Here is a 19,950-nt window from a genome sequence, read left to right as displayed (position 1 = left end):
GACATCAACTTACTACACCTGGGAGGATGCTAATGGATAGACCACCCTAGCCCAGCAGATTTTGGAACATGAAACGTTTAACTATGACCTTCTCCTCCATGAAGACATGCAGCTCTGTGTCACGTAACAGATTGGCAACCGTCACATAACCAAACCAAGTTCAAATGCCGATGCATTTCCTTACGAGAGCTAACGGGGGTTAACGGGGTGCTGGGTACTTACTGCAAGTTCCGCTGCTGAACATGGGAATTGTTTCAAACATCATCTTGTGAAACAGCAGTGCCACTGGTCTGTAATCCAGGTGATTCTTTAACAGGTAGCTATAGTAGTACACGTAGCGTCTCTGACTGGGAATTGTCACTCCCTAAACAAAGGGAAAACAAAAGTCAAAACCCATCAAAACCATTTATTAGCATCACTAACAGAGCTCCTATCCATTACCTCAGAATATAACTGAAAGCAAATAAACCACAACTGCAAAGGTAGCTAAAGCATCTGGAATAAACCATCACGATTTACGCTGAGCATACCTCTGCAGCAGCTACACTCGAGACGAGCACACAGAGCAAAGCATCTAAGCTGGCTGTACCTAGAGAGCCGGGGAGAGCTGCACTGCTCTCTACACTGCACAGAAACCCAGCCATGCGGGTTTTTAGTACCGTAACTTGGGATGACCCTCAGTGGTTTCTTCATTATAGACCATCCTGGGCACCTTAAGGACTTAGCAAAGACCTAATCCACCTCCCAACCATTCCCAAAAGACAGACTGCATACACGCTCCCCCTTTCACTGGACACGCGTCCTCATCTCTTGTACTCGTCCTGCAGAGTGTTTAAGAGGAAGCTCTTTGCATGTATTATCTAACACCAGGCAATTAATTACCAACCAGTCCCCAGCACTGAAAAAGCGGGACAGTGGTTTTCCAGTTACTTTAGTACAAATCTCCAAACAGCCATCTCAAGCAATGAGGCAAAGAATGCAGATTTTTCCATATCTTAAACACCTCAGACACCCTGAGGGTCATGTAAGGATGGTTTCGTGCTGCTGCTTTTTTTTGGGGTGGGGAGTGTCAGACGTTAAGCAGGAGGTGCCACTGTACTCAAGACAGATACTACCTTCTATTACAAAATGTCCTTCTAAAATGTTGTCATAAAACCCGAAAGTGGAAAGTTTCATTAATATAGGCCCAATAACCCAAACTGTTAAAAGACTTCAGTTGAATTACAGAACTGAATATGAACATGAGTTGAATCTGAGAACATATAACCAAAGAACATTTTTATTATTGATTTTAAATCAACTTAAACTTCAAGAAAAGGAACAGTTTTAAAGCTCTTACAGCTAATATTTTCAAGCAAAAGTGATAAAGATGAGAAATAATTTAATTTCCTAGAAAATGCATTACATGGTTTATAACAACCCATACTATATACTTGCAACAGCATCAGTAAGTAAACTTTCGTATTAAAACTACATGTGAAATTGCAATAAACTGGAGATAAACAAAAGGTTTTCATATACAAGTCTGTTCTGCGTTTTGTGACCAAAATGCTCACACTGTATTTCTATAAACCGCTAGTTCTGATACCTGCTTCACCTTACAACAGCCCTAAGTTAAGAGTGGCCAGAGTACTTTTAAATTAGTAAGCATTTATTCTGCACACATGAAAATATTAACTTCCAGCCATTATTTTTTAAAAAAAAGTTGATAATTATGTCTCCTTACCACTTCAGCTGTTTCTAAATCACACAAGTCTTTTCCCTACAGCACTTGTACAATGACCTTCTTAAGCAGCCTTCTACAGTGACCATGTTTTTGGTTCAGATGTCACCGCAGTAGTTATCAGACCCACTTCTTAAGGGAGCTTTAAAGTTTGTTTTCCTGGGATCTGAGCGTCACGACTGAGAAAATCCCAGCCTCAGAGCAAGCCATCAGTAATTTGCCAGTCAGGTAAGGAAAACACATCCTTCTCTGTGCAAAGCTTCTTCGTGCCATAAAGGATGCAACTCATGGAGAAACCCCAGCACGTCTTACCAGGACAACCAGGGCTGGGACCAGAACAAAGGGAACGCAGTCACTTTTGATAGCGAATCTCTAAGAAAAAAACAGTTCTCAGCCAAGAGGGCAGTTTTATCCCTCCAGCCAGAGATCCTTCCTCCCTGGAGACACAGCCTTTACCCTGAGATAGTAAGAACGTGCCACACTGAAACGCAACAGAAAGTTCTCCATTTCCCAAAGGCCTGATTTCAAAGCAGAACACTTTCATAACAAGCTAGTAATCTGAGAGGTGCAATCGACCTCCACTTACTTTTACTCAAGAATAATAAAGAATGAAGAAGCAATTCAAGTATTTGCTCCTTGAGAAGCTTACATTTCCCATCTATCATCATCATTTGTTTTTTAAAATGGACATTAGATACCTTCTCTAGTCCCTATGCCAGAGTTTCACAAGGCAGTGCCGAGGTAGGTAAACATCACAAAAACTGTCAGGTGCTGCTCCTGGTCCTCCTCTCAATGGAGCACAGGCAGCATTATGAAGAACAAGCATTTTTGGAAGTAATATTCCCACATTCGCATCAACAACATGCCCTACTGTTAGACTAAAGCTAAAGCTGCAGGCCTCAGACTAGGCTGCTGCAGGCCTCAGACTAGGCTTACGGCATCAGGTTTAGCTGAGGTTGTCGCCTGAGTCTGTTGAGCAAACAGGCATCACAACTGATCAGCTCCGACACATCAGACATTGGATATCTAACCTGCTTAAAGAGTCATTCTGAGACTTCCTCACACAAAATAATTGGTTTCAATTTCCTGTTCAGTTACACCACTATTAGGAGCTGTTCCTAAAAATACAACAGCATGACAGTCAAAGAATGCTCCTGAATGGACCCTCTCCAGCTGAAGCACTCAAATAGTTGGCCCCAGCTGATACCTATCTGTTGAGTAGGCTACACTTTCTTCCAAGACTAATCCTCACCATAAAACCTTCAAGGCAGAAGTGGGAATAAATAAAGACCTTCTCCAGCTGTAGGAAGGTAAGTTGTCAGTCTTCATCACCACAGTAGTACTTCAGTGTCCATCTTAAGGAAAAAACAGGTGATAAGCTAACCATTTCAAACAGTGGAAGCAGCAGCAACTTTTTTAGAAGACTTTTTGGGGAGTTTACTTCTCCCCCAGCTCTGAAAACAGGCTGGACAATAACAGTTCTTTATCCAACTTCAGAAAACAGCTTATCTCCCTTGGTTCAAAGAGAGGATAGAAATCAGTCCTGTTCTACTACAGTGGTGGTGACTGATAGACACAACCATTTAGCCAATACTTTCCAATCTCTGTCATTCTACTTCTGAAAAAGTTCTCCTCACTATGATGAGTTACAGAAGTCAAAAGAGGCAGCTCATAGAGAAAACCAACCAACAGTTTTTGGTCAGAGACAGAGATTTAGACTCAGTTCTGCAATGCCTTATTCCCCACTACCTTTCCCAGGATGACACTACGTTATAACAGACTATCTAGGAACTGTCACCCTCTTCTACAACAACTCTCACTTGATGTTGCAATGGCCTCCATGAAGCTGCTTCTCCCAGCAGGCACTTGGGACAAAGCTTGCTACAGAAGTTGTTCTCTTGACCAATTAGTCATACTTCCTCTTGCAATTAGACTCACACTTCCTGCTGGCATGGACTAAACCCTCACGAGAATCACTTTGCCATGCACATTAATGGCAACAGTGATTTTTATCTATACTATTCTGAGCAGCTATATACAAAGTGCACACCCTGTGCTTGCTTTAAATGAAGAAAATTTGGGTTTGAGTTCAGGAAGTCAGTTATATAAAGTGTGGTGAGGCGTCAAATCAGAGAACAGCACATGACACAGAACCTTGAAATATGGGCCACAAGGAAGAGAAAGCTCCCAGAACCTGCACTGGAATACCTGTTTATGAACACTACTTTAAGGATTGTGTGAATTGCATGCTGCCCACTGTTCACATAAAAGATAACCATGCTCAAGTGGAGCTGGGAGCAGGAAGAAAAAAATCAACTCTTCTAGTAGAGACATCAAAACCAAAACAAAGTTGCTGGTTACGGACGGTATTTACAGTGAAGCTAAACAAGGCTCTCACTAATCCTGTTTACTAAGTTCTCCCTTACCTCAAACATGTCAGAGGTACCACCAGGGTACTGATGAACACCTAAATGACCTTACCCTCAGTACACTGATGTACAGAAATACTACCCTCTTTTTACAAAAGGAAAACTGAGGTACAACATGCTTCACCATGCACTGGTTAAGTTTTCATGATGTTTTACCCGGCTCTTTAGATAATCTTGATCAGCAGGAGTAATCTACACTGTTTATTCATCACGGCTCATTCCTATTCACTATCATGCACTCTCACCAAAAGCCACAAAGTTTTAACGGGAAACCTTGACTCTGTCTCCGCTCTAGTATTACACCACAACTACCTTCTCAGCAGTACACGGAATAACAGTTCCATCTTGTAAACAGAGCAAACTAAGAAGTTATTTGCTCCTTCCAGTGAATTAACAGCCAAATTCTAAAATTCCTTATGTGACAGTTCTGCTCTCAAGAGCCGTCAAACATGAAGCTCTGCTTATTAGAGGTCTACACACTGTGAAATTAATACTTTATGCAAATATTACAAGAACACAGAGAGCTCTGTAGTTGAGTAGCTGAAACTGGCCTGCCGGGATTATCCCCCTGGGCTGCTCTACCAACATGCACAAGGAAATGATGGAAGATGAGCAGGGAAGCTTGCTGGAGTGACCTTGCAAGGCTCACCTTATTATATTTGGAGAAGAGTTCAATAAGGAGGTTAAATTCCCATTAACGAGGCATAACCATGCCAGCAATTTCCAACATACAGTTACTGCTAAGTCCGTCTGTACCACTGACAAGGTCTTAACAGAAAGCTCTTGTAGCCATGAACATCATTTCTCTGAAATGAGGTCCTCCCATTTCTCCTCAGGAGAAGTACAAGAAACGAAATGGCAGCACCTCATGAAGCAGGCTCTGAGGCAGCCAACGTCTGGGCTTAACTACCCTTTTACTGAAAAGCAGCATCCAACAGACTCTTCCAGTAGGGATATTCAACTGTAACGTGCACTGCAATGACTACGCACCTCCAAACACCACCACAGAAGTCAAGCGAAACTGAGGAGATGAACAACTCATCCATTCAGGCAAAACAAGCTAGAACAATCCTCTTTATTTGGGCTGAAAATGCTGAACGAGAAAGCTCACTCATCAACTGCCCGTTTGACATGACACACAGCAGAACGCTATTTAAAAGGCTATTTAAAATAAACTGTCCAGATCATCTTGAACAGGAGATGGAAAAACCAGACTGTTTTAGTATTGTGACTAATTACTACTGCTGCTTAGGAAAGCTTTTTCATTTAGAACAACTGCACCAATCCAGTAACATTAAAGCTAAATCAAACCAGATACAGCAACTGATGGAAAGTATTTATTCAAGGGCTTGACTATTCAAATTGACCTCAAGCAGGACAAGCATTAAAGATACAGGTAGGAGAACAGAAGAACAGGAAATAGCTCACCTTCTTGTCTCTGGTCCTTACTTCCCCATAGAAATCTAGGGCTTCTTGAGCCTTTAAAAACTTGCCTCGATGCAACAAGTATGCACATATCATTACACCAGTTCGTCCCTTTCCAGCTTTACAGTGGATTGCTGCAACATGATTGTCATCTTCACTTAGCCATTGGTCAAGATCTTCACAAAAAGGTTTGATAAGCTCTAACTGTGGTGGGTTATGGTCTTCAAAAGGGTACTGTGCAACTGCAATGAGAAGTAGTAATTTATCAAAATCTCAAAAGGAAATTACAGCAAGCTCAACTACAGAGGTCAACTTTGTGACAAGCATGCAAAAAATTAACTGTCTAAATAAAACCCCCATCGTACATACAGATATGTGATTTTTTTTTATCCCAATGCTATTCAGCAATGTACTGCATATTATATGCATTGCAGACATTTCTCTAGTAATACATAAACAAGCACCCCGCTACACGAATAGACTATTTCACAGCACCACTGAAACGAGTGGCACAGACTCTGTACCTTACATCACGAATTTTCTAGAATTTAAGAGTGCATTGGCACTAACAATAACCTTGTGAAAGCCCATTACTCCAGCAATAATTAGACTACCTGCTGAGAGAAAACAGGGCCAGACCTCAGTCACTGATCAGACAATAGGAATTTTGCTGAAAAATTCTGACCATAGTTGGGTCTACGTTGGAAAGAAACTCTCAGAATTTGCTCAAAGGCGGTTTTGAAACAAAAACCTGCAATTTCCATATTAAAAAACAGTAATTGAAAAAAGAAATCTCATGTAAGGCACTCACAATACTTTTAGGTTTTAAAGCCAAACCACCAAAGTCATCCTTTTTCTTACATGGATATATAAACACACACAAACACTTTTTCCATCTAGAGATGGAAAGAATTTCAAGCGAGCATGCAGGAAATGAAAGAAAACTCAAGGGAGCAAAAAAAATAAGCAATGAGCAGAGAGGAGCACCCAAACCTCTAACACCTCAGATAAGATGACAGGCAATGCCATGCTGACTGGCAGATTACATAGGGCTGTACTAGCTTCATCTGGAGAACACCACTTTATAAAGTGCACCCCGATTCTTGAGTGACAGACTTGGGATCTTACAAATACAAGTCTGGTTCATTTAAAAATTCTCAGCTAGAAACACCATTTCCTTTTCTGGTCTAAAAATGAATACATTTCATTTTTTGGCAAGTGTTTGTATTCATTTCATAAGTACTACTCTCTTGTCATACATGCAAGGCTCCCTTTTGATGAATCCCCAAGGACTTTAAAGAGCACAAGTGAGGGATGAAGTTATGGAACTGCTAAATCATCACGGCACAAGTCCGAAGCCTTTCAGAGGGATCCGCAAGGACAGTTTATTCACTCGCAGTACAGACCGCCCCCTTAATCTCCCAAGAGACCAAACAGGGAAGCCCGATAAAATGAATAATGTTTGTTAAAGAAGCAGCAAAGCTTCATGAACATACACTAAAAAATTCTTCCATATGGAAGGTACAAGGACTCCCCAAATGATCGCTATATGTGAACTTACAGAATTGCCACTTTTTGCAGCAGGTGTAAATGAAAGGAGGAATTTATTTAGAGACCCCTAAGAAGCAAAGCTGTTAGGAGATGCTGCAAATTTGTCCGTACAGCTTTGAGTCTATCTTAACTACATCCAGTAAGGTTCCCATGAAGAGAGGAGACAAAGTAGTTCTGAAAGAATGGCCTGAAAAATCCAAAGCAGTAACAGTATGCTGAAGATGCTCTCCAAGATTTGGGATCAAAGGCAAACTTTACAGTATTTTCTTCAAAGATGGAATGAGGAGCAGATGAAATGCATGCCTTGCGATGGTGCAGAGGAATTAAGAATCAGAAAGCAACCTTAGGAAACATTAAGCTGCACAACCTTCAGCTTAGAGGGTGCAGGTCCTCCCGTGGATTTGGGTTCCTAACACTGGAGCACAGAGCATGGAGAATGGTTCTGATTACTCTCTCCAAGCTCCTAAATGTCACAAGAAAAATCCCATAGCACATAAAGGGGCAAAGAAAATAAAAAGGAAAGCCTGTGGCAGAGCAGAAGGCAATTTTTCAGCATGGAAATATTTCAGAAGCTGCAAAAACCCTAGACAGAAAGCTAGCGTCCAAAGAAAATGAAGAGCTTTCAATGTTTGGTTTTGAATTTGATGCAAGAGCATACAAGTTGAATAATGAACCACTATGGTGTTTCATGCTAAGTGTACAAATGTGAAGTTCCCTTTGAAATTAATTCACTTGAGAGGATTTTAAAGTAGAACTATTGCTCCTCTCCTAAGGGAAGTCCTGAGTCACCAGTTTGGTTATCTAAGGTAACTAATTTGGGGATGAAAAGGAAAAAAAATGCAATGTGTAGCTCCCAACGACAGTGTTGTCTTATGCAGACGAGCTGTGAAAGGTGCTGCCACAAACAACATTTTGGGCTGGGATTGACAGTGAAGGGGTCTGAGCACCCCCATAATAGAAAGCATAAATTAAAGCAAGCATATGTTCTGAACATATTAGAAGCATGTCCTTTTTATTTATGCCTTTTCTCCTCTTACCCAAAGTACTGCTCAAGCAGATCTTAAAATACTTTTTTTTTTTTTTCCTGGCTTGGATGTATTGAGTGAGGTGTCAGGACACTGCCATTCAACATCGTAAGAGCAAATCAGGAGCGAAGATGACTTCAAAATGAAAATTTCAGTCCTTCTATATTCAGACATTAAAGCAGCCAATTACATTTTAGTCATGTTCTAAACACACTCTTTACAACTAGAGGGATGGTTTAAAATAATAAGAATTAAAAAAGTTGAGCCCTTGAGGCAATGTAGTTAGTATTAGCCAGTAAGGGCAAAATTTGTCTCCTACAATTACGTACACACAAGTAATCCTTATCTACCCAGCCATTCTGAAGCACTGCATGAAGAGGAACTACAAGCTCTGCTACAGTGCACAGAGATGTTCCTCTGCACAAAGAACAAAGGTGAATCTGTATTTATTTATTTAATACTTGGGGAGTTACTACTGACAAAACAGGTACATCAGTTTTTACTCACCAAGAGTCTGATCAAAAGGAGCCCCTAAAGGTTGCCCCACTGGTTTTGGTAGCTATGAAATGTGTCTAAGAACCAACTCATCTCAAAGAGGCATCACTTGGGAATTAAATTATTATTTTTTTTTAAAGCAACTGAAGGTTTGTTCCAGACCTTCAAAAAGTTGTTTTACATGAGAACAGTGACAGTGGCTTAAGTGTTCTCCATTTTTATTCTAAGTGATGCTTCTGCATAAAAATCAGACTTCTCTAAGCTTCACATCTAAATTTTACAGTAAGTTTGCACACTGAATGGAACAGAAACTTCTATACAACCCATTCTGCAAAAATTTTTGTTACAGTAGACTTCTGATTGCCTTATTAGATCTTGATCTAGTTAACTGTCAGGAACGTACTTTTTTTGAAAGCGTCAAGAATACAGCAAGTTCCTCCAATGACTCAAAGCAATCTGACATCATTCCTTGTGCCCAAATCACCTACGTTACTACTCATCCGCTCCTCCTTTATACCTTCATGCAGAAACACTGAAGTTTAAAAAGAACACGTACTAGACAGTAACAACATACCTCTGCAGTTAAATTTGGCGGTGTCATAATGTCTTTCAGCACATCTAAAAAAAAAAAACAGACAAGAGTTCAAGACAAGTCTCTGGGGCACTCCCAACATCTGTCACACCTTGGAATATACAGATCAACATATGGGAAAATCACGTATACCCATCACCTTTATGATTTAAAACTATAGCTAGATGTTACATAGAGAAAAACTGTTTTGTTGCAGATGTATAAAGCTGCCCACTAAAACATCAGTTATTTTACTGAAAAACACTTACCGTATGGCAACAGTGGCCCATCGGTACGTTTTAGTCAGCATGACTCAATGGAGACATTCACGCAAGTAATGCGATACACCGTTAGCGTTTAACACCACAGTATGAACAGCTCCAGCCGCTTTATGCTCCCGCACAAACACCTAAAGAGTAGATGGCTAGGACCTTCATCCAGTTGACTCTTGAACTCAAAACACACGTCAAGATGCCTCAACAACAACGTGGGTGCTAGGGATCACAAGGGCATTTCAAAGACCCTCGGCTAGTGCAACCCAAGCAAGCATTCTTCCTCCAGTTACAGGATGGCAACAAGACCACCACGGGCAACTGAAAGCACCACTGAATATTAGAACAGAGATCACTGTATGAAGCAGAGAGACTGTGATACTGCTCTCCAACTTGGTGTTTGTTCTTGAAATCAGGTGAACTCAAAAATACCCAAAAGGCCGGTCAGACAGTTTTCCCTTCACAGATCCTGGAAAACAGCACATTTCTTAAGAGTTTGGAGTTGCATCAATGTCTGTCTCATCACTCTAAGAAACCCACTCTAGCTAGCTAGCAGCACAGCAAACCACACTGTATTGGCCTTGCAGGATGACTTGCCTAGGGACAAACATCAGTAACCAGATATAAACAATCCAAGCAATAGGGCTCTAATACAGCCAAACTGGCATGCTGTAAGGAAACAAGCTAGATCATACGGTGGGGGTAAGGGGAAAGGCAGTAAGAAGTAGATGCCCTCCTTAATTTTCCTTGGAGTTGCTCTCTGCAGGCAAAATCATAGAACGGTTTGGGTTGGAAGGGACCTTAAAGATCATCTAGTTCCAACCCCCCTGCCATGGGCAGGGACACCCTCCACTAGACCACATTGCCCAAAGCCTCATCCAACCTGGTCTTAAACACTTCCAGTGATGGGGCCTCCACAACCTCTCTGGGCAACCTGCTCCAGTACCTCACCACTCTAACAGTAAAGAATTTCTAACATCTGATGATGCATCCCGATGCAATACAAGTGCAAATGCAGTTCAGAAAGGAAAACGAGAACACTCCTGCCTCAAAACAACAGGACTCCAGGTTGAAACTCAATGATTGGGTGTCATTTCAGTAGACAAAACACATCTCGATCTTCTGTTCTGATTACAACTTGTACTCTTAATAGGGTTCAATCACCCACACCAGTTTCAGGACTCGTATGAACTTCTCTCTTCCTTAAGAGGTATGTTATGACTGCAGCCTTTGGAGCCATATGGAGCTTACTTGACACTTTCAGACACGCAAACTGTTAGGCTCCTACTTGTATGACCGTTGCACGTAACTGGAGCCTCACAGGTGCTGCATTGAGCTTTGTCCACAAGCCTCGTGCACCAGGGACAGGCAGGTCTGCTGGGTTTGCACATGCACTCGGTGCTTCCCTTTCTCTGAATTCCAGAGCCTTCTCAACTCTAGCCTCTGCTAGGGAAAAGTCTGGCAGTTTTTACAGCTCTCATCACATTGCTGACATTTTCTCTGGGTCAGAACTCTATACAGCACAGGCTGGGTTGGCAGATTGGACTCAAAAAACCATTATCTGCACTCGAGCCTTTGAGAAGAAAGGTTAGATGCGGTACATACACCCAAGATGGGGTCGGCACGCCTGGAGCGCCCATCAGTCGTGCCAGGCAAAGCCTGCTCCAGGCTAGTCGGCATCTGGATGTTGGAAGTTGTGCCTGCTAGCAGGCAAAGCATTTAACACCAAGCATCTTATCCAAAAAAGTTTCCTTCTTCCTTTTAAAGAAACACCCAGTTCAAAGGGGTAGTAAGAGATGAAAGTCTTCAAAACATTAAAAAAATCCACATATGGGCAAAAAAGCATTCAAATTTTGAAGTTTGAGAGAGTATCAAGTAACATACCATAAGGGATAAAAAATAGTTTTGTTGATACCAAGGATAGAAACTGAGCACAGAACATAGCCATGTCACTCTCTATGCCCTCTTATGGGAGCTGTACACAACACAGGGCAACGTAGAGCTCCAGACACGGCCGTACAAAATATATTCCCATTTCATTCCACCAAACACATGCGTGTATCTGCAGCAGAGATCCCCCCGACACATACTTTAGGGAAGTTTCCATTACTTAGCATTTCAAATGCATTTGGGTTGTTTTGGTTTTTTAAACAAACTATTAGACCTGTAATACAGTCACATCTCCTGAAACTTGAATTACTTTTTTTATTTTGGGGGTGAGGAGTGGGTTGGCATGCTTCATCTAATCCTTCTTACAATTAAAGTTTGAAGCAACCCAGATCCTAAGTGTTGCCAGCCAGACACTTTTCTGATCGTAACCATGATCCCACTGATGACAGGACTACAGGCTACCAAAAGGATGGCAGCCTACGCAAAGCCCAACCCCACGTACACAGAGGTACAGAAAGCATGCATGTAAAATCCGCGTTGTTCATTACAGCTCCTTCTTTAACGATCTGCCTGTATGAGAGTTAAAAGAAATATACTGGAGAAGATGGAGATGACTTCAATAGGGAAGGTAACGATTTGGCAGTATGTGAAGTTAGGAGATGAAAGTGAAAGAAGATGTTAAAATAAAGAGTAATACTGAAGAAATAGCAAAAGGTTAAAGGCACACGTGAGAAAACCAACACAAACAAGGAACAAAATTAAATTGGTTGCTCAAACATTCACTGGGAAGTTAAAAGCCAAGATGCAAGGATGAGGCATAACTGATATTTAAGCATCAGTTCAGAAAAATCTCTAAATCCTTTTAAATAAAACTGCACAATACACACATTATCAATTTCATGTAACAGCTACCTTAAGGGAACTCAAACCCCATGACAGTGTTTGAAATAATCCTGACTATAATCAAATAACTCCTCTGAACTCCCACCTCTTTTTTTTTTTTTTAAACACAGACAACAGGTTGATTATTTACAAAGGCTCTGCTTAATCTAACGAGATGCTGTTCTCCGAACTACCTGAACACTGCAATTTTTTCCCATCTCACGACCAAACATTGCAACGATTCACCTAATGGCATTTATGTACTCAACGTGTGTATAAATTTTGCCTGCATAAAGGTGGAGAGATAACCTGGCCTCTCTAGCCAGAGATACACATTTTAAAAGCTATGCTTTCCAAGCTCTGCAGTAATCACTTGAATCTTCGTTCGCAAATGATCCACGTTTGGGGGGGGGGGCGGGGGGGAGAAAATGCACACACTTTAAAAGGATGGTTTATCCTGCAAAAGTTTTTGTCTGAGAGCAAATATAGTAATTTTCAGAAGCTGCAACTGATTGTTTTGAAGTTAGCAAAAAGGAAAAAAAACCTCGATGGGGGCTTCTTGCACCGAAAACTCAAGTGTTGGAATATGAAGAACTTGAAGACAAAAACCTTTGGCACACCTGGACAAGTTCTTTTCACAGTTGAACACACATGTATCAGCAACATAAACATCAAAAGCATTTGTCTCATCACAGCTCTTCTCCTTTAAAAACTTCCAAGTTGTTTCTGTGTTGGGGAGTGGTTTTTTTGCTTTTTTCTAAAGCGATACGAGGTTGCTGGCATACAGCAAAGTGGAAACTTTTCAAGCAACACCTCTCTGAGGAGCTACTTGCTAAGATGCACTGAAGTCTTAAGAAACTCTTACTTTCTGACCAAGCCGAGAAGTCAACACACAGCAACCTATTGTTTTACAACCTGCCACCTCGAAACAAACTCAGTACCAGGTGGCTCAGCAAACCCAGATCCTGTAAGCAATACCAGAGTCACCCTTCACACACCCTGACAGCTGAACTCAGCACCCAAGAAGCAGCAGGAAATGAAGTTATACCTGTCCTCTTCTGCTTTGCTCCCCAAACCAAGTAGAAGCTCTCAGGAAGCTTTTGGGGTGTGGGGGGGGGCATCTAATAAAACCAGAGTAGTTAAATTTTACACGATACGGATCTCTAGCGCTGAGCTCCAGAAGGCTTCAAAGGCAGGTATCCAGAAAGTTACCTCTGTAGAGAGCTGCACCTACACACAGGAGGAGCTATCAGCTATTCTAGGAAGCGCTGTCCTTTCCACCTGTTAAGTGCCACCAAGACAGCATTTATTAAAAGGCGAACAGTCTGGAGAGCTTCTAAGTTGGAGAAAATACTTCTGTTACTGAACTATATGAAAGGTGTCCAACGAGTTTATTTGAATGCATATTTTATTTACAGATCTCTGCCTGCCCCATCCTACCCCAGGCTTTACAGACAACTTCAATAACCAGTATACAATTTCTCAGCTTCTAGTATCACTTTGCTCCAACATCAGGAAACAGAGTTGCTTGATGCATAATCCTTCAAGTAATGTAGAGGCATATTTACATACTTACTTTTAATGACTGATAGATTACAATGTAATGCTTTGCCTGGACTTCCACACTACAGTAATTTTTCCATTAATCACAAATATTTAGAAACATTTAGAAACATTAATTTAAAAAACCCCAAAGCCTTAACAGCTCAGAGAATTGATAAAACTTCAACTTAGATTTCTGGGAAAAAATGAGGGATAGGAAAGCCAGGACCTACTTTTCAACATCACCAAATCATTTATACAAGTGACAGTAGCCTAAACTAACATATAAAGATGATCAGGGAACAACAACAACAAAAAAAATCCCTTCTACAAGAAGAACAGCTTTCTGCATAACTAAATCTTCAGGGGAAAACATGACACTTACAAAGTGTACATCACATTACCAATTGGTGCAGTAGGTTTTTCAAAGTAATAAACAGGGACAGTCAAGAAAAGTGAGAAGAAAGCAGAACCTGAGTACCAATACAGTTCAATTAAAAAAACAAAACAAAAAAACCCCAGGAAAATAGTCATTCGGCAATTTCTTCACTGCGGACATTAATACATTAACAGAAAGCCTGCTGTGAATTACTTTTCACTTTTTAATCACATGGTACAAGCTCCAGATGGGCAAGATGCCAAGTCATTTAAAAGCGTTCAAGTAATATGAATACACACCAGCATTTCATTTAACCTCACTCAGCTCCACTAAATGAAGTAACAGTGCTCCCAATCAGGCTTAATTGTTTTAAGAAATGTGCAAAACATCTCTAGATCTGCTTCAGTACAGCAACAAGCCACTTTCACTCATAAGCTATTTTTAGAACTCATTATTTTGGAAAATACATCTATAAGAGCATACTTACAGATTGTATATCTTGTAATGGTTTTTATGCTTTGAATCCAAAAACCTTCAAGAGAAAAAAAAAAAGGCATGTATTAATATACATTGCAATAACGTTGACCTTAATTTGCAGCATCGTTAAAGCACCATCCAGCATGTGCAGTTCTGCATTCCAAGTCCCAGCTGGCCCTGCAGTGCCTCAAAGTCGAGGAGGCAGTGCGTTGCAAACCTCACTCAGACAAATAATCCCGTAGTGTAAGAGTATTTATGAAACTGAGGAGACCAAGATCTGACCTGCAACTGCAATATTTATTGTATGGTCCAACCTGCACTGATTTTTCGAAGATATATGCACACCAATATATTAAGCTGAGGAAGGGTTGTGTATTTTTAGAGCAGAAAGCATCAATTACACAAGGTTATCTGTGAACACTTACTTCCAATTTAATCAGCTCTGCAAAATATTTTGCCACAGTGGTATTTCCAATTTAAAAAAAAAAGCAGTTAAAATAACTTTTGTATTCCAGTTAGAACAGCCAGAATAACTTCTTTTAATATCAGGTTTTTAACATGGCTGTTATTTGCCACCGCCCGACGATATTGTGGGTTCAGAAAGGAGGAGGAAGACGACTATACTTTTTCACACTCATTTCATTTTCATGCTCACTTCGTAACAAAAACTTCCTATATAAGCTTCGGAGAGCCAAACTGCAAACATGATTCATCAAAATTGCTGTGATTATATATGATGTGTCACCTGGCAATGTTCAAGAAGAAATAACATACAAATGTTTACACTTAACATCGTCAACAGTGTGTATCTGCACATCAGCCAGAAGGAATTTAATTAGCCATGACAGAACATGCTGTTCAAATTGAAAAGAAACACTAGCTGCTAAAATCCTGGAAAGCTCAAGCAAAAACAAGCTCTGGTTATCAGTCATAATATTCCAGAAGAACCTAGAAGAACTCTGTGGTTAAACCCATGCATTAAAATAAGAACAGATGTGAACACTCCTCGTGCAGCATCGAGAACAGGATTCCAATTTCATCGGAAAAAATATTTGATGACTCCCACCGGCTCCCCTGTTGGCAGACTGAGATATTGAGGAAGATGGTGGACACGATGATTTGTTTCAGGAGATGTCCTCGCTTGTTTGAAACACACTGGAGGGCAAGGAGAGCTGACTCCGCTTCTGCCAGTAACATCCACAAAGCTGAGCATATAAGCTTTCACGCAAGTATTTTTCTAAGGACAAAATTCCAACCAAAACCTCTCCAAGCGTCCGTCACAGGAGACGGCCAGCAGTCCAGGTCATACTTCTCATACACTGTTAGCATTAAATTTGTCAGGATACCAGCTATTCGGAAAAAGCCCGCTGCCGTATTCTGGCTCAATACCAATTGCATTGGAGCTCAAACACGTTGAATTTCTGCATAAAAACCTCTTAGAAAAAAGTCCACAATAAAAAGATGACAGGAGCAGATGAGGACCTGCTGATTGCAACATGCAGAATGCTGCACAATCATGTTTGGTGCATTATTCTCATTTAAAAATACAGGGCAAACATAACACTACTTTAGCATCCACTAAAGCCACTTAATTTACATGTCTCCATATCTTAATTTGGTTGATTACACTTTTAGGTGATCACTATTCCTTTTGATCAACAGAGTAGTTATGGACAACTTAATAATAATATGGTCACTCCCTTTCAAAATTCTAATTTATGCATATCTACGTACTTAACCAATGAAGTATATTTTCCTTCATACGGAAGCAACTGAAATCAATGCTGTGAATGGGAGAGGGCCTTCAAAGACTACTGCTTTTATTATTTATTTGGATTAATCCCATGTTATTTACTCCACATCCAGCCTTTGCCCTTGTCCTACAATTTCCGAAGGTGGAGTCCATGAGGGACCGCATATTTCACATAGCAGATGCAATGCCCACATCAACTTAATGAAAAGGTGGCTCTGATTGCTGGTCAAGAAAGATGGCTAGATAGTTTGAGTTTGTGGGACAGCCCTTAACCATCCCAGAAGGACGGCAAAAGCTTTTTCTTGTGCGCAATCGCACAATTAGAAAACACAACTTCACGCCTCTGTTAACAATTCTAGCAGAGACATACAGACTCTGCAAGAGTATCTACAGATTGCCACGCTGAACCTCACCGATACGACCAGCTCCAAAAAAGTGACAGAACAAGGTCACTTCTGCCAGCCTGGTCAAATCCAGCCTCTGACTTTTTCAGTACTATTCGCGGATAGCGAGCTTCGTCATGATGGTTAAATATGCAAAAACGAAACCCCCTCGAACTCATCTGAAGCTAACTGCAGCTGCACAGGGAAGTCGCTGCCTCCAGACAACTGATTCTCAGTTGAGGGTTAAAATTCCTCCCGGGGTGGGAACCAAGGAGCTCTCTCAACTCATTTCAGTACCAGCCTGGATGCAAACAATTACCAGTGAAATTCAAACAGCGCTAATTCTGCCTGCCTACGATTACGAGAATCTTTCTGTGGCATCTCAAACCTGGGAGCAGCACCTTCCTGCCCAGATACGCCTACTTCCAACTTCACTGCATAATCATGCCCCTACTGCATTATCCATCAAGTCTCTTGGAGAGCTACTGAACTTACGACCTCAAATGCCCATGATCTCAAAAGCATCATTCATGACTTAAAAAAAAAAATCAGAACACAGGATCCTAACAACACTAAGATTTGGCAGCTTCTGCCAAGTATGTAGTTTTTAATGCAACCTCTCGCTACGTCCTCCAGGTAGGGTGTTGATGAAACAAATTATAATGATGCTCCTAAAACACTAGAGTATACCTTCCATAGCCGTGCCCAGCAGTTCAGAGTAGGTAACTTTACTTGATGTTAAAAATGACAACCCGTAGGGTTTGGGGTTTTTTTGTTGGGGTTCCCCCCCAAAAATGTGCTATCAAGCATCACCAGCAGTAACGAATTTTAGCTGATTTTTCTCCTAGTCAGCAATTATTGAACACAGCCAGATGTGAATGCCTTTACCTAAAGTCACCTATATTTACTTCTTTAAATCAATATTAACTTATCAAGCACTACATTTATCGATTGAAGAAAGGATATGGGCAAATGTATGCTGAAATGCCCTCAGCTATCTGAGGAAACCTTCAACGCCGTGAACAGAGGCATGGACTGACATCTTTCTAAAAGCAAAGAATCTCCTTCTACTCCAACATAATTTACCGAAGTCAATTTTTCACACTAAAAAGCAGATTACATTCATTTGAGATCAACCCAGAACAGCAGTCTGGCCTAAAATTCTTGAAAATATCAATTTCGTTGTTTCCAACATTTTTCAGGAAAGCTAAAAAGACGACATCTACAAAATGTAAAAATCTTGCCATTTCTACGAGTCAGAACACATGTCTTTTCCTTTGCAGAACATATATGAGTGCAGAAAAGGATACTTAAGATTTACAAGAGTAGGTTAAGTGGAAAAAAAAAAAAAAAGCCTTACCTTACTACATCATCAATGTTGTTCCGGTATACTCCTTCAAGCCTCTCCGCAGGAAAACCCATAGCAATTATGTTTGGATAAATATCTGAATATGCAAGTTATGGAAATATTCGTAAAGCGTGTGAAATTTCTACAATGGCATTAAACGGACATAATTCAAACGTTTAACTGCATCAAAGGAGCAACAACTCTGACCAACTCCACAGATGAGTAATTCAGCTTTATCTATGCAATAAGGGATCTTTTCCAAAAACAAACAAAAAAAGCGCTGAGAAAAAGGTTGAGGGGGCAGAAATCAGGAGGGAAGCTCTTGAAAACACAGTAATTTGACCACTGTAACAGAAATCTCCTTACATCTCAAACAGATAACTTACTAGAAGTCTGTGCTATTGGTTACCAACCATTAGGAAGGCAATCCACTGGAAAAGCAGAGCAAAGTAATCCCCTTCCAGCATACATCATCTCACCAGAATCACACGGATGCTACACACTGGTCTTTCCCTACGCTTTGAATGGCATACTAAATCCAATGGGAAAGTATTAAAATAGTCGTATGACTAAACTGCAAGATGTTCAAAATTAAAACTTGAAATAGGTACACCACCCAAAACAGCAAAGCAAACAAGAAAGTGTATTTCAGGCACGCAAGCCCTAGCAAGGCTACATAAAGACTAATGTTTTTATCACAGTCCATGATTTCTACATAACAGACCACTATAGCAGCTGCTAAGGTAGCTCTGAACACCTAAACATAAGATATTGCAATAGATGGGAATGTATAGATCTGAAAAGGATTATAGATATTATTTTTTAAATAAATTTCCCCCTTCCGGAAAAATATTCTACTTTCTTATTCTGTACTACGTGTAATTCACTTGCCAAAAGCAACCTGAGATAAAGAACTTAGGAAAAGCATCTCTTAGCAAAAACAAATTAACGCTAAGGAAAAAAAGCCAAATAAGAAAATTTTAAGTTAGCATCTAGAGTCGATGTAGTAAAGAATTCACAACTAATTGCTAGGAAATTACTGGTATTTATTTTCCTGGCGGTGTAATGATATATGGATTATTATTTTTATCTAAACAGAACTCAAAAAAAATGAAAGTACTCCTAAGTTTTTTAAAACATTATTAGAAATTATAATGTAGTGAAGAAGCTTCACTGAAAAGCAAAACAGAAATGAAACTAGCAGCTCGAAAAGAGACCATAGCCTACCACATTAACATACTCCTCCTCAAACTAATTTTAGAAGGAGTAAGAACAAAGCATGATATGTTTGAAGGCGTCTCTGCTTTAAACAAGGGGCCTGAAACAGGTGATTTCCAGAGGTCCCTTTCAACCGAAATTATTCCACAATTGTAAGAATATTTTTTCATTTTATGGTTAAAATAACAAAGCTCCAACGAGCAATCATCAGAACGGAAAACACTGCAGCAGCTTCCAAGATAATAGTATTCCAGTTAGTTGTACACAAGAAAAAAAGCCTGAAGTAGGATACAAACTACTGTAGTCCATCCTTGCAGAATTCCTACAAGCCTAAGAACTCACAGGGAAGCAGCACAGACCAAGTTCTGCATTTACACAGTTAAGTAGAAGACTTAAGAAAAACATTAAGAACTGAATACACGGAAATAATGTTCTCTACTCGAAAAAAAGAATGAGCATTTACTATGTTGTAATCCAAGTATTAATAGACATCAGTCTGCTTGGACTATTCAAAAGATGATTTATGCAGACAATGAGAAAAATATGAAAGCTTTTGAAAATTCCAAACAAATATCTGTAGCTGCCTT

At 40.3% G+C, this 19,950-nt stretch overlaps 1 protein-coding gene across 1 annotated transcript in view; it reads right to left on the bottom strand.

The window, feature by feature from the left end:
- Positions 1-19,950, bottom strand: part of PTEN (phosphatase and tensin homolog) — a 53,551-nt gene that overhangs the window by 15,181 nt on the left and 18,420 nt on the right. The window contains exons 3-7 of the mRNA XM_075757922.1: positions 18,158-18,242; positions 14,672-14,716; positions 9,223-9,266; positions 5,581-5,819; positions 223-364 (exon numbers count right to left, since the gene is read on the bottom strand). Coding sequence (XP_075614037.1) covers positions 223-364; positions 5,581-5,819; positions 9,223-9,266; positions 14,672-14,716; positions 18,158-18,242 — 555 coding nt within the window. The remainder of the gene's footprint in view (positions 1-222; positions 365-5,580; positions 5,820-9,222; positions 9,267-14,671; positions 14,717-18,157; positions 18,243-19,950) is intronic.

Source organism: Balearica regulorum, chromosome 7, assembly GCF_011004875.1.
Source record: "Balearica regulorum gibbericeps isolate bBalReg1 chromosome 7, bBalReg1.pri, whole genome shotgun sequence".
Taxonomy (NCBI): domain Eukaryota; kingdom Metazoa; phylum Chordata; class Aves; order Gruiformes; family Gruidae; genus Balearica; species Balearica regulorum.
Note: the sequence above shows the minus strand (reverse complement) of the source record. Positions and strands in the feature narration are given on the sequence as shown.